The sequence below is a fragment of the Microcebus murinus genome, chromosome 27 (genome assembly GCF_040939455.1).
Source record: "Microcebus murinus isolate Inina chromosome 27, M.murinus_Inina_mat1.0, whole genome shotgun sequence".
In the NCBI taxonomy this organism is placed as follows: domain Eukaryota; kingdom Metazoa; phylum Chordata; class Mammalia; order Primates; family Cheirogaleidae; genus Microcebus; species Microcebus murinus.
In genome coordinates, this window is record NC_134130.1 from 2984188 (window position 1) to 3000272 (window position 16085).

A 16085-nucleotide genomic window follows, 5' to 3' on the forward strand; every position below is an offset into this window, starting at 1 on the left:
GGCTGAGTAGGCAGAAGCAAAGTTCCCGGGACTGGGATATAGGTGCGAATAAATCAGGTGTAAGTTGTGGGGTGGAGTTGAGATATGGTCAGAGGCTGGGACTGTGGGAGCTCAGCTCCTGGCTGGGGGAGAGTTGAAGGCGGGACTTTCCTTGGATCAAGTGGAGGAAAAAAAAAAGTAGGATCTTTTGCAAGTTGCCCTTGCACCAAAGAGGAACACTAAACTCCATTAATGATTATTTAGAATAAGGAAAAAATCTGAACATGACACATACATTTCCCCAAGAGGAGAATTATAGCTTTATATGTTAGACTGAAATGATGTATTCAAATGATTTATGCTTTCAATTTAACATAGAAAGGGTGTGAATAAGAAACTAAAACCAAAGGAAAAAATAGTAAGGAAAAAATACCCATGTCCATTTCTGGACATTCTCATCTTTCCTAGAATAAATATTTATTTCAGAATTTAAAAAATATATATTGTTAACAAAATATTTATATCCTCATAATATTGTGAAATTTAAAAAATAATAAATTGTTACTTTGCTACATTTTTATTCTGATTTTTATATTTCATTTTTTGCCATAGACAACAATATTGAGATTCTCTAATCAGCAAAGAAGTACGAATTAAATTAATGGCATTATAGGGATGCCTTTCAAGTAATGAAAAGAATTGAATATTAAGTTTGGCAAGAGTTTAGGAAATGGATGATCTCACCCTCTGCTAGTGGCATTGTAAAGTGCCGATTTCTTAGCAGGTACTCGGCAACATACACTAAAAACTGTATACATGTGCATATTTATCAACCCAGCAATTTTACAATGACCTACATCAGAGAAATGTTCAAAGATTGTTAAAAAGAATTCATCATCTACCTTTTATTTATTGTCACAGGAGAGTAGTAACAATGGCTATATAAGTATTGGAATCTGGAGGCATTAAAACAATGTCAGTGTACATTTAGTTGTATTGAATTATGTTCAGGGTATGTTGTTAGGTATGAGAGGCTGGTTACAGAATGAGGTTGACACTGTGTACCCACATTGTAACACACAAAGTCTAGGAATACAAAATCCCAGGGCTTAACAATCATATGATGCCTGGACCCTTTCTGCCCAGAATGAAGGTGACCTGAAACTTCTCTGGCTGGACAACTGAAGGTACAGTGCAAAGTTTTGCCTCCAGCCTCGTGACATGGACTAAAGACTCTGTCACTCTGCACCTCACACCAGCCTCGTGGACAAGGCAGGTTCTCAGTTTCCCCACAGAGTGCCTGAGATCAGAAGACCTTTTGTCCCTTAATAGTCACTTCCTGCCACCCTAACTCTGGTATAGGGGAAACAACCAGTAGCTTCTACCTAACCAGAAAATAAAATAATTGCCATAAACTATTCCATTCCATGTTTTGATTAATGACAGAGAAAGAGGGGAAGAAACTCAATTGAAACAGCTGGAAGTGACAAAGTTTGAACATATAGAGGTCCTCATACACAAGACAAACAAAGCTGAAATTCCACCCCAAAACCCAGCAGTTCCACTATCACCTCCCTCCAGTTCAAGGCCACCTGCGGAAATGACAAATGTTACTAAATAATCCCAGAAGGAATTGCTAAAGATGGAGACACCCCATGGAAACAATTGCATACTGCCTAACCCTCTTCTGAGGGCATGGTTGTGTTGATACATTGAGTGTTCCAGAAGCATACACAATGCAACTGTTGCAACCAGCAAAGCCTGCACAGAACACAGGCTGTCTTGTGGTAAACTCCTAGGTAAGAACCAGTGCAGTAGCTCAGTCATAGACAGGCATGCCACACAGTTGGATAAAGTCCACTCTTAAAACAGAATTCTCAGTTTTCCTAGAAAAGCTACTGATGAAGATCAAAGAACAGGGCATTAGCCCCCTCTGAAAGATTATCTGCTTTTTACTCTTTTGACTTCCAGGATTTGCAGGCTAGAATTACTGATATTTAGAGGGACACGGTCTGTTTCGGGTGGTGGGTCTCAGACACCCACAGCTTCTATATGAGGTGCATTTCAACAATGCTCTTGTCAGTGGTGGGCATGAACCCCTTGATCCCAACGGTGACCTCAGGCCAGGGATCAGTGTCTCAGAATGCTTGTGTGCCTCACTCCATGGGTCCTGGTGGTGGGAAGGGGCTGGCGTCCCTGAAGTCTCACTCATTCCACCCCCCACCCCCACCCCGGGACTGACCACAGGGATTAAGCTGACAGAGTGTATGATAAAAGATATAGATTTCTCTCTTCCATCTTTTTTTTTCCTTTTTAAAATTAGGGATGGGGCCTCACTCTTGCTCATGGTAGTCTTGAACTTCCTGAGCTCAAGCGATCCTCCCCCCTCAGTTTCCCAGAGTGCTAGGATTACAGGTGTGAGCCACCATGCCCAGCGTCTCTCTTCCATCTCAAACGGAGTGCAGAGAAAAAAGAAAAAGAAGGTGCTAGAGGGATGAAGAAGGGATAGAACATTCAGGATTCATTGGCCTGCACATTTGGCATGGTTGCAGGCTGCTTAGATAATTTTCAGGGGGATTACACACATGCATGTGCACATATGTGTACATACAACCAAGAACTTATGGATGAGATGTCACTTCTCGAGTTGGCCTGAGCACAAAAGATAATGTTTTTTTCCTCTTCTCTGTTTTATTTATCTCTGTTCTAATCTTCATTATTTCCTTCCATTTGCTGGCACGACCGGGATGTCATGCATGTGGTGCCTGTAGTCCTAGCTACGAGGGAGGCTGAGGCAGGAGGATCGCTTGAGCCCGGGAGTTGGAGGCTGCAGTGAGCTATGATGACACCACTGCACTGTAGCCTGGGTGACAGAGAGACGCTGTCTCAAAAAAAAAAAAAAATCATGTCATATGAATAATGAAAATTCCTTTTGGATCTTATAACAGAGGGGCCATTGTTACCTTAGTGAGGAAAGTAGCCGTAGAATGTTGAAGGCAGATAGAAGTTTGGAGTGATCTGAGGAGCTGCTTGGAGGTGAGAAGACAGAGACAGAGGGTGAAGATGATCTTTTCTCAGTGGCACGCAGCTAAGGGGAAGGAATAGAAATCGGTGGTTGAGCAGAGGCCCCAGGAAAGTAAGGTGAGGCGTTTCTGTGTAGTTAGGAGAAATTAGAATATATTTAAGTGCTGAAAGAAAGATTCAGTAGAAAAAGAGAAGTTGACAATACAGGGGCTAAGTGGGAATATTGAAGGCATAAGATCACTAAGAAGGGAGAAGAGATGAGGTGTAGGTCACCATTGGAGGATAACAGACATCTCATTGAATAAAATTAGAAATTTGAATAGATTAGAATAATTTGAATAAAATTTGAATAAAAATAAAATTTGAAAATTTTGAAAAAAATTTGAATAAAATTAGAAATTTGGAAGCTGCGGAAGCTTATCAGGGCTATTTGCAGATTTGGCAACTAGACCCACAACATTTCAACCCAGTAGTTAGCAATTTCTCTCTGCAGTATCAGGCAAGTGAAAGCAACTTGAGTACATATGAGGAAAAAAGAAAAGCGAAGAACATTTGAAACAGGCTTTGGGGAAAATCAAAGAGTTAATATGTCAACACATAAAAGAAAGTAAAATTTCCAGGCATTACCCCAGTTAATGCTGTCTATTTTTGTGTATATATAGTGGTTCCAAAATAGTATGTTGTGTGTTTTGTTCAGTGGTTAGCATAAGACTAATAGTAGCTATGGTGTTGAGGATCAATGGGGATCTCCCAGGTTTAAAGGTTTACAACAGGGGTCCTCAAACTTTTTTAACTGGAGGCCAGTTCACTGTCCCTCAGACCGTTGGAGGGCCGGACTATAGTTTAAAAAAAAAAAACAAACTATGAACAAATTCCCATGCACACTGCATATATCTTATTTTGAAGTGAAAAAACAAATGGGCAAAAACACCCGCATGTGGCCCGTGGGCCGTAGTTTGAGGATGCCTGGTTTTACGAGGTATATATGATGAGCAGAAAGGAATTCTGGCTTATTCCAAGGGAATTATTGAGGTCACAGACCATGGAATCTAAGAGTACCAGGAACGGGAGGAGAGAGAGGAAGGTGAGGCTATGGTAGTCTGGCATAACTTTTGTTCTTGAGGAACAGGTATCTATTGTTTGGGTGTTTATGATGAGAAACTTGTGGTGGGTGAACAGGCTTTCTGAATTAGTTATTTTTGGGCATGGCCACTTGGGTATGAGAGTGAGTCCATAAGAGTGGAGCAGGTGGTCATTTCACTATCAGTGAATATGCTGCAGGTGCTATAACACCCAAGAGATCAATGGGTTAATCAAATGAACAGTCAAATCACGCAGCAGAATGGCAGGATTTTTTAAAAAATAAAAACAATATTTTTTTTCCTTCCTCCCTCCCTCCCTTCTTCAAAAAACAATATTTTTAATATTCAGAGATCTATAGCATTCATTGTGCACAATGGGTAAATGAGGTCTGCAAGACACAATGCATGAATTAGAAATGTAGCAAAGGTTAGTATAACACTGGGATGGCAGGACTTGAGATTTAGAAAAATACATGCCATATGTGTTATCAGAGAGGGTATCAGGCCTTGTGCATTTAGGAGTGACAAGGACAAAAAGAGACTAGAATGACACTCAAACAAGGAGGCGGTTTGCAGGATGCCGGAGGAATGTTTTGACCTTGAGCTACCTGTCCTCGACTCAAATCTGCTTGGGGATGTTGCAGGGGGCAGGTGAGACTTGTCCCCAAGGGAAAGAGGAGGGACGGAAGTCCAAAACAGCTGAGATCATTGTCAGCTGAGAAGGCAGGCTTCATTTATCATTTTGATATGATTTCGTGATTTTTATTTTTGTAGCACAAGAGGAAAAGAAGGATGATGGCTAAGAGTTTGCAGAGAAAGCAACGTGACTGTGTGAGCCAATCCAAACCAAAGCCTGGCTTAAGCATCTCCAACCCTTTGAGGATGTCCAGCTACATATTCAAAAGGCCAGTTACTAAAATCACGTCCCATCTTGGCAATGAGGTTAGGTCCCACCAATGGGAAGAGAGCCTGGAAAAGCCTCAACAGGTTTGCTGGCAGAGGAGACTTCAAGGACTCCAGGCCTATAGCAGCTCAGGAGAACTTTTAAGTACTTTGGATCTTGCCAAATCCTTGCAAAAGCTCGCACCTGGCTGTACAGGTGCATCCCTGCCAGGGGCTCTTGCTGGTGGTCTGTGTCCCGGTCCCACGCCCACCTTTGCCCGGTCCTCAGATGTGGCGGAGGTTGTTCCTGGAACGGGTCTGGGTAGCTCACAGATCCTCTGCAAACAATTTCTGGTCACGGAGGAAGATATTAGGAAACAGGAAAGGAAAGTGGAGTTGGTGAGAGAGAGACTGGCCATAGCATTGATTGCAGACGGACTTGCTAATGAGGCAGAGAAAATGCAAGACCAAGAAGAGCGCCCTGAAAAACACTGTGAAAAAAAGAGAAGATAGTGAAGACGAAAGGAAACACGACCCTTCATGAACATCTCTTTGCACTGCCCATAGTGATTTTTTTTTTTGCTTTGAGCTCTTGAAACTTTAAAATATGCTAATACTTCTCCTCATTAAAATCCTCTGCATGACATAAGAGAACATAGATAGTAATTTCTTTTTGAGGTGAGAGATGGGGTTTCAGGTGAGTACAGAATGGAGATTTTTCTTTTTGATGTTATGCTTCCATCTTCATTTGCCATTTACATTACTTATTTGTATTTTATTTTACATTATTTCTTTTAAAAAACTTATTGTATATACGTAAGACATATGACATGATGTTTGTGTGTATATACATGCACACAGTTGACTCTTTTTTTTTGAGACAGAGTCTCGCTTTGTTGCCCAGGCTAGAGTGAGTGCCGTGGCGTCAGCCTAGCTCACAGCAACCTCAAACTCCTGGGCTCAAGCGATCCTCCTGCCTCAGCCTCCCCAGTAGCTGGGACTACAGGCATGCACCACCATGCCTGGCTAATTTTTTCTATATATATTAGTTGGCCAATTAATTTCTTTCTATTTATAGTAGAGACGGGGTCTTGCTCTTGCTCAGGCTGGTTTTGAACTCCTGACCTTGAGCAATCTGCCTGCCTCGGCCTCCCAGAGTGCTAGGGTTACAGGCGTGAGCCACCACGCCCGGCCACACAGTTGACTCTTGAACACCAGGGTTGGGGCACCAAGTCCTCATGCAGTCGAAAATCTGCATATAAATTTTAACTTCCCCAAAACTGAACTACTAATAGCCTACTGTTTAACGGAAGTCTTACTGATAACATAAACAGTTGACAAACACATAGTTTGTATGTTATATGTATTACACACTGGGTGTTTATGATGAGAAACTTGTGGTGGGTGAACAGGCTTTCTGAATTAGTTATTTTGGGGCATGGCCACTTGGGTATGAGAGTGAGTTCATAAGAGTGGAGCAGGTGGTCATTTCACTATCAGTGAATATGCTGCAGGTGCTATAACACCCAAGAGATCAATGGGTTAATCAAATGAACAGTCAAATCACGCAGAAGAATGGCAGGATTTTTTAAAAAATAAAAACAATACTTTTAATATTCAAAGATCTATAGCATTCATTGTGCACAATGGGTAAATGAGGTCTGCAAGACACAATGCATGAATTAGAAATGTAGCAAATATAGCAAATGTAGAACTGTATTCTTATGATAAAGTAAGCTGGAAAAAAGAAACTGCTGTTAAAATCATAAACAAGAGGAAATATATTCAGTATTCGTTAAGTGGAAGTGGATCATGATAAAGGTCTTCATCATCATCATCTTCACGTTGAGTAGGCTGAGGAGGAGGAGGAGGAAGAGGAGGTGGGTGGGTCTTGTCTCAGAGAAACTTTGTTTCTACGAATGTGACTTTGTAAAGATTCCACCTGTAAGTGAGGTCACGTGGTATTTTTTTCCCCCCTCTGGCTTGCTTTGCTCATTTTAAAGTAAATAGGGAGGCATGAAAGTCATGGAATTATTCAGGGCTTTGTCCTCCTCAAAGGATAACATCTTGTTTTGGGAAAATTCCAGGATGGTATAGAAAAACCACCCTCCAAACTGGGATGGTGGCCAGAGACCAAAGAGTGACTCAGGTAAGTCCAGCGTGGCTACTCAGATGAGCTTATTAGAGGTTATTTATACAGGGCGTCCACGCCTAGTGAACACACGAGCCCACCGGGCACTCACTCCTGGGACTTGGAAGGAAGTCTTCGCATATTTACATAAGGTACTGATTAAGCATGCGCAGTACTTCCCATTAAGTGGGGACCTTAGTATTACAATCAGCGGCTACCAAAAGGTAAGTAAGGCAGCTTAAAACAGCTTATACTTGTCATCAGATTTATGGCCATCTCCACAAAAGGAGTCACTTAAGAATGCCCTCTCCACTTTGGATTTCTTTCTCCTTCCTCACTTTTCATCTATATCTCTATGTTCAAAAGAAAATCTACTTGTAGCTCTTTGAGGTGTCTCCATATTACTTTCCACAGAGGTTCACCAGCAATCCCGTTACTGGGCATCTACCCAAAGGCACAAAAGACATCCTGTAAAAAAGACACCTGCACTCGAATGTTTATAGCAGCACAGTTCACAATTGCAAAGATGTGGAAACAACCCAAGTGCCCATCAATACATAAGTGGATTAATAAAATGTGGTATAGGTGTCCCATGGGGTGCTACTCAGCCAGAAAAAAAAACAAAAAAACAACAACGGTGATCTAGCACCTCTTGTATTATCCTGGATGGAGCTGAAGCCCATTCTGCTAAGTGAAGTATCAGAAGAATGGAAAAACAAGCACCGCGTGTACTCGCCATCAGATTGGCATTAGCTGACTTAACTGACCAACAATTGAGTGCACATATAGTAGTGACATTCACTTGGTGTCGGGGAGCAGGGGGGGGAGTGGAGGGGATGAGTAAATGCACACCTAATGGGTGCAGCGTGACTAAGAAGGGAAAATTGACACAGAGTGGGAGTGGGATGTCCCTTTTAAGCAGTGGCAATTTCTATACCAATGTCACCAATTCTGGTGTCTCTGAGGGACGAGATGCTATGGAGCCGGTCTTTATACTCCCCTTGCATTTAGGCAGGCGTTGTTTAGTTGGTCTTAGCGATGTGCTACAAGGAGGGTAATCTGTGTCACTCCTGGATTTATGATCCAGTCGATGACACTCCAGGTGCTTCTTCCATGGCCTTGGTAACCACAGAAGCTAAATATTATAAGTGGCAGAACCCCCGGACAAAAGCAGCCTGGTTCCATGGGTCACTATGTGGAGGAGAGCTATCTTGGAGAGTCCCTCAACCTTTGTGTGAACGAGAAATTATTTCGTTGTATGAATCGGTTTAATAAATTTGTTACTGTGTAAAAAGGAAAAGAGAATTGATAGATGCCTTCTAGACTTAATGAAGGAGGAAGGAGGACTTTTCTCTTAGTCCCCTGGGAACCACTCAGGGGCCAAGTCAAGGAAGGCTCAGAGACAGCGTCTGACCAATGTGGTTTATTTCTGCCCCAGCCAAGCTTTTCTGGGGCCTGGCTGGGGAAAAGGGACCCAAGGAAGATGCAGTCATTGCCGCTTCCTCAGGTCTAGGAGGGCCAGGTAGTAGCCCAGGTGGCGTTCCTGGATCTCGTAGTCGCCCACCTTCTTCCTTCGCAGGCAGGCGATCACCTGTGAGGGCAAAGAGAAGGGCTCAGAGTGGACTGCTGGCGGCCCGCGCTGGCCCCGGGGGTGAGAACGTGGCCAGAGCTAGAGCCCTGACACTTCTTGCGTCTCTCTCCTCTTACCTCCCTCGATCCCTCTCCTCGCCTTCTCTCCTCTTCTCACCCCTTTCTTGTCTTCTCTCTCCCCTTTCACTCTTGATGTTTTTTTTTTTTTACGTTCCCCCCTCCGATATGCCTTCATTTCTCTCTCTCTCCCTGCCTTCCCCTCACCCCTCCAGCTTAGCTGAGGTGTAACTGACACACAATAAGCAGCACACATTTAACGTGAATGATATAACACATTTCGATTATAACTTAATTGAATCACCACCACCACAGTCAGGATAAGGGATGCCCATTCATCATTCCCCAGAGTTTCCTCCTGCTCCCTTATAATTCCTTTTCCCCTGACACTTGCAAACACATTTGCATTCCCAGGCAACCAGGGGTCTGATTTCTGTCCCTACTGTCACTTGTATTTTCCAGAGGTTTAAATAAATGGAATCGTATGGTATGTACTCTTTCCTTGGCTTCTTTCACTTGGCATAATTATTTTTTGCAATTTATGTATGTTGTTGCACATATTAATAATTTCTTCCTTCTTACTGCTGAATAGTATTCTATTGTTCACATATACCTGTCGACAGACATTGGGACTGTTCTCAGGTTTTGGCTATTGAAAACAAAGCTGTTATGAACATTTGTATATAAGTCTTTGTATGGACACATGCTTTTATTTCTCTTCGATAAATTACCAGGAGTGGGATGGCTGAGTCATATGGCAGGTGTATGTAATCTTCAAAGAAATGGCCAGGCTACTTTCCACTAGCACTCTATGAGAGTTGCAGTTGCCCCACATCTTCGTCTACACTTGTTATAGTCAGCCTTAAATCTTAGCCATTCTTGTGTGTAACGCCATCTCGTTGTGGCTTCATGTACATTTCAATGACTAATGCTGTCAAGTGTGTGAGATGTATTGCACCACATGGGGACTGTGGTTAATAATAATAATGGAATGCATGTTTCAAAATTGCTAACAGATCAGATTTCAAATGTTTGCACCACGAATAAATCATAGACCTGCGAAGTGATATGTTCATGAGCTCGACTTAACCCATAATGTCACAGATCTAACGACAACATTGTACCCCCTGAATAGATACATTTATTATTTGTCCATTAAAAATAAAATTAAAAGAGAAAGGTAAGCCGCACACAAACTGGGAGAAAATAATATGCAAAACATATAACCAGCAGAGGACTTATATGGATAATATATTAATAACTCTTAGAACCCAGTGGTAAGAAGACAAGCACCCTTTTCTTGCTCACCAGGAAACAGGTGAAGAGGCATGTTATTAATCCCAGGAATCCTGCCAGCGAGATGACGATGATGGCCCAGAAGGGAAGGCCTGGGGAGATAAGAGCCAGGGTGAGCCACCTCCTGGCCACCTCCCAGGGCTCCTTTTTGGACCTGTTGTTGCCTGAGCATGGGCACAGCCCTGTGGAGCAAAGCTCAGCAGCTCAACACCTCATGGTCCAGAAACCCCAGCAGGCTGGGACTCCCCTATCCCTTCAGTGTGCCTCAAGAAGGGATGTGTTGGCCAATGTTCATCATCATTTAAGACCCTGTGTGCATGGTGTTGGCCAATGTTCATCATCATTTAAGACCCTGTGTGCATGGTGCCCTCTGACAAGGCAAAGTATGGGGTGGCCTCCACCCTCCCCTGGGCTGGGGCTTCTTTGAGGCTTACCTGTATTCTTCATCAAGACGTGATTTTCCTGGAGAGAATACCCTAGAACCAAAAGAAATGGAGAGTGCTCGTGAGTGCATTTTACTCTTAAATGCAACTTTTCGAACCTACAGAAAAGCAGAGAGGACAGTGTAAGTAACATCCATCACTTTGGTGGAATGATTTATATGTCATCCAGTGAAAAACAATGTTCCATCTGATGTATGAATTGTTGACATTCGCTGCCCTTGATTCATCTGATATTTTCACTGACATTTTTAGAATCAAGTAGACATCAAGGACATTTCATCCTGAATATTTCAATTTGTAGCTCTCCAAAAAAAAAAAAAAAAAGAGAGAGAGAGAGAGAGAACACTTTGCTACATGAGCACAAGGCCATTATCACACTCTAAGGGTGTAATAAGTTTGTTTGTTGTTTGTGCCTCTGGGCATGGTGGACCTAAGCTGGGATCTCATGGCGGTGGGTGGCGGAGAGATGGGGTAATCACAGTCGGGGACTCATGGGATCTCTCTAAATTTGTAAATTCTCACTCAACAGTTTTCTATTCCCTCTGCTGAGAAACACGTTTAAACCCTTCTGCATCACTTTGTTGTCTTAGTCTCATCTTGCAGGATTCACCATCAATGCCATTTCCTCCAGGAAGCACTCTCTGGAGGAAGTATTGATACATTCACATCACATAATTTATGACTGACAGCTGCCTATTCTGGTTATTCCTAAGTATAGCACATCCTCCATGGGGATAGGGGTGGGTAGCAACCATCGGGCATGGTGGGAAAGGTTGCAGGTTCCTCTACATTCACCAACTCTTTCTTGCCAATTTCTTTTTCTTCTTCTTCTTTTTTTTTTTTTGTGAGACAGAGTCTTGCTCTGTCGCCCTGGGTAGAGTGCCATGGCATCATCATAGCTCACTGCAGCCTCCAACTCCTGGGCTCAAGCGATCCTCCCACCTCAGCCTCCAAAGTAGCTGGGACTACAGGCATGCCCACCGCGCCTGGCTAATTTTTCCATTTTTGGTAGAGACGGGGTGTCGCTCTTGCTCAGGCTGGTCTCTAACTCCTGAGCTCAAGCCATGCTCCAGCCTCGGCTTCCCAGGGTGCTAGGATTACGGCTGTGAGCCACTGCTGCAGCCCCAACTCCTTAAAGATATGTGCAATATGGCGGCAGCTGCAAGTGGCTTTTTAAATTAAAATGAAATAAAACCAAAACTCCAGCACCTCAGTCACATGAATCATATTTCAAGTGTTCAATAGCCACATGTGGCTCTACTGTGCTGGATACCACAGATATAAACGTTTTTCTTTTATCATTGCAGAAAGCTGTATTGGCTGGTGCCAAGTTCAGAGCAAGGTTTGGCAAACTACAGCCATATCGGGCTCATGGCCTGTTTTTATACAGCCCGTGAGTCAGCAGTGGTTTTCATCTTTGAAAAAAGAATGGATAAAACAAGACGATGAAAAACACGTGACAGACAGGCGAAAGACATGTTGATTCCAGAGAATCCACGGTGCCCTCTTGGACAACAATTCAGAACCAAGGACAGCGGCACACGAGCCCCACGTGGCCACTGTGGGTGAGGAACTGAACTGCTAATTTCATTTCATTTAAATTAATTTACAAACAGCCACAGGGGAGAATGTTTCTGAACTGTTGGAGTAAAGACTTTTGAAAATCCACATAAACAATGAGAACACTGGCCAAAATGGTCAGAATCAATTTTTTTTTTGGAAGTTTCCCCGTCTTATGTGATGCACACGTGACCTAAAAGGGACCTTGTATGAGATCTAGTTATTCCTTCTACAAATATGTCTTGAGTGTTTATTATATGCCAGGAAGAATATGGGGTTCTTGGGATACAATGGTAAAGACGCACACGGTCACTCTCTCCTATGTTCCTGGGTGCCTGGTGCAACGTACAGAACTGTTCTTTGAAGGGATACATTTGGATATGCAAGGTTTAGCCACCTTGGAGACACCTCCGCAGTTGGAGGATAGGTTTATCCCACCACGTTTGCCGAGGGTGGATTGCATACAACTTGGAACTGGAAGCCCTTGCTGACCACATCACCCAGTGGCTTGCAATGCAGAGACAAGGACGAAGTCTAGAGAGGAGAAGTGATTAGCCTAAGGTCACAGCGCCAGACAGGACAGGGCAAATGCCTTTCATGTCCCATTGGGTGTTTCTTTTTTCCTCTCCTTCAGTGGTGGAGAAAGCCTAGGAGAGAACCTTGCCACCTTTTCCTAGTCTGAAAGCTTAAAATGTGGAGTCATCCCCAAGCCTCCAGATTCCCAGGGAAGGCTCCTGGTGCGGAAGTGGGAGCCTCCACCCCTGCCCCAGTGACCAGGAAGCCTTACCATCCACAAGGACGCTGTTCCGGTCCAAGGTGAAGTTCTGCAGCCGGGTACCATTCTGGGTCAACCGTAGGAATTCTTCATAGATGGCAACTCTGCTCAGCCTCCGAGTCAATGGTGAGAAGTAACACAGGGAATCCACTCCAGTGTGATTGCTGGGGGGGACGGACCTGGAAGGGGACGAGGCATGAACAGAGGTATGTGGAATTCTACCCTGATTCTAGGTTCCTCTCTGCTAGGCCCTGCACAAGAGAACTTTCTGCAATGATGTAAACATTCTGTGTCTGCACTGTCCAGTACAGTCATTAGTAGCCTCATGTTGTTATTAAGCACTTAAAATGTGACCAGTGCAGGTGAGGAATTGAATTGCTAATTTTATTTCATTTAATTAATGTATAAACAGCCCCTGGGGAGAGCGTTTCTTAATTGTTGGAGTGAGGGCTTTGGAAAATCCATATAAACAATGAGAACACTGGCCACAATGGTCAAAATCAACTTTTTTTCAGAAGTCTGGAAATTAACCAAAGGCTTGCAACAATCCAAGGCGTGTTTAGTTAAGAAAAGTGTTAGATCTCGGTAGAGAAAACAAGACTTGCGGCATTTTAACTCGCATCATTTCCATAGAGCTCTCCCCAACATCCTCAGTAATTTTGAAAACAAGCAGTTTCAGAACCATGGTAGCTGTGAAACCAGCTGCCAAGCAGCCACAATGGGTTTGGAGGTCCCCAAACATGTATCCCCAGAGAAATGTCATTATTTGATCTGTCTGAAAGCTCCTTGCAAAAGCCCTATTCTCAGGGCTTGTCTTCATTTGATTTGACTCAGAGCCTTGCTCAGTCAGGAAAAACTATTCCCAAGGTGCTTGTCAAAAACTATCAATAGGAACTGGAGACCATTATCCTAAGTATCACAAAAATGGAAAAACAAACACCACATGTAACCAACACTAAATGGGAACTAATTGACCAACACTTACATGCACATATGGAAATAACATTCATTGGCAATCAAGCAGGTGGGAGGAGGGGATGGGTAAATTCACACCTGACAGGTACAGTGCACATTATATGGGTGATGGGCACACTTATAACTTTGATTCAAATGGTACAAAGACAATCAAAACGTTTGTACCCCTGTAATATTATGAAATAAAAGACAATAATAATTAAAAAAAAAAACTATCAATAGTAACTGTTTAACACTGCAGCTAGCTGAGGACGTGATACCAGCTAGGCAAGAGGTGAGTCAAAAGCTTAAAAGGAAGATCTGGGGGAATAAATGGTCCACAGGGGGGTCTTTGAAATGCTCTGATGTATTTCTGGAATCTAGAAGGCAGCAAATGTGCAGGGTTATGTATTAATACATCACCAGGAGAAACTTGAGAAGGCCTTAAATCTCTCACCTCTAGTTGCAAGGTTGGATATTACAAGATCAATGTAATATGTCATATTAACAGAACAAAGGAAAAAAGCCACATGATGTTGACAGACACACAGAAAAAACATTTGACAAAATATAACAACCTTTCATGATTAAAAAAAAAAACCCATCATAGTCAACAAACGAGGACTAGAAAGAAATTTTCTCAATATGATAACATGTATGAAAAACCCACAGCTAATATCCTACTTAATGGTGAAAGACTGAAAAATTTCCCCCTAAGACCAGGAACAAGACAAGGATGTTTGCCTTCAACCCCTATGTTGTCCATATTGTACTGGAGATTTCAATGGGGAAAATTAGGTAAGAAAAATAAATAAATAAAGGCATCCAGATCAGAAAAGAAGATGTAAAACTATTTCCATTTGTAGATGACATGATATTACATATTCAAAAATCCTAAGAAATACACATACATATTACTAAAACCTATTAATTCAGTATGATTGTAGGATATAAAGCCAAAACACAAAAATCAATTGTGATTCTATACACTATCAATTAACATTCTAAAAATGAAATTAAGAAAAAAATTCATTTACAATGGCATCAAAGAATAAACTACAAATACTCAGGAATAAATTTAATAAATAAGTGCAAGACCTGTACACTGAAAACTACAAAACAGTGTTGAAAGAAATTTTAAAAGATCTGCATGAATGCAAAGGCATCCCATGTTCATGGATTGGGTATTTAATATTGTTAAAATGACAACTCTCCCCAAATTGACCTATGGATTCAATGACATCTCTATGAAAATCCCAGCTGGCTCTTTTGAAGAAATTGACAACTGATCCTAAAATTCATATGGAATTGCAAGGGACCATGAGTAACCAAACTCATACTGAGAAAGAACAAAGCTAGAGTACTTTACTTTCCAATTTCAAAATTCATTATGAAGCTATAGTAATCAAAATAGTGTATTACTGGCATAAGGACAGACATATAGATTGATGGGATAGAATTTAGAGTCTATGAACAAACCAGTACAATTAACAGACAACTGTTTTTCAACAAGGGTGGCAGGACAATAGAGAATGAATAGTCTTTTTCACAAAGGTGCCAGGAAAATTAGATAGCCACATATAAAAGAATGAAGTTGGACCATTACTGTACAACACGTACGAAAATTAATTCCACATATATCAAAGATCTAAATGTATGAGGTAAAATTACAAAACTCTTAGAAGAAAACATAGGTGTAAATCTTCATGACCTTGAATTAGGCAATGGTTTCTTATATGTGGCACTAAAAGTGTAAGCAACCAAAAGAAAAAAATAAATAAATTGTATTTCATCAAAATTAAAAGCCCTTGTGCTTCAAAGAATGCTGTCAAGAAGGCAAAAAGAAAACCCTCCAAATGGGAAAAGATTTTCAGATCATGTATCTGATAAGTTTCTAGTATCCAGAATATATAAAGAACCATCATAACCCAACAATAAAGGACAAATAACCCAGTTTTAAAAAGCAAAGAACTTGATACTTCTCCAAAATACCCAACTAGCCAATACACACAGGATAAGATGTTTAACTTCATTAGTTATCATGGAAATGCAAATCAAAGCCACAGTGAGATATCACTTTATACATACTCGGATGGATGGTTATTTAAAAATAAAATGACAAGTTGGAGAGAATGCGGGGAATTTGAAAGCCTCATATATTGCTGGTAGGAATATAAAATAGTGCAGCATCTATGGAAAACAGATCAGTAGTTCCCCAGAAGTTAATATAGAGTTAAACATGACCCCACAATACCATTCTCCTAGGTATAGGACCCAGATGATTGGAAACATAAGTTCACACAAAAACTTGT

General features: G+C 41.8%; 1 protein-coding gene across 2 annotated transcripts; it reads left to right on the forward strand.

The window, feature by feature from the left end:
* The first annotated feature begins 2988 nt into the window (after window positions 1-2988).
* Window positions 2989-5604, forward strand: MBD3L1 (methyl-CpG binding domain protein 3 like 1). Of its 2 annotated transcripts, none has more exons than XM_012790833.3 (2): window positions 2989-3120; window positions 4860-5604. In XM_012790833.3, the coding sequence occupies exon 2, from the start codon at window positions 4878-4880 to the stop codon at window positions 5478-5480; it is 603 nt and encodes a 200-aa protein (XP_012646287.2). In that variant the 5' UTR covers window positions 2989-3120; window positions 4860-4877; the 3' UTR covers window positions 5481-5604. The 2 variants fall into 2 exon arrangements, with proteins under 2 accessions (XP_012646287.2, XP_012646289.2); XM_012790835.3 differs by having other exon boundaries at window positions 2989-3015.
* The last annotated feature ends 10481 nt before the right edge of the window (window positions 5605-16085 follow it).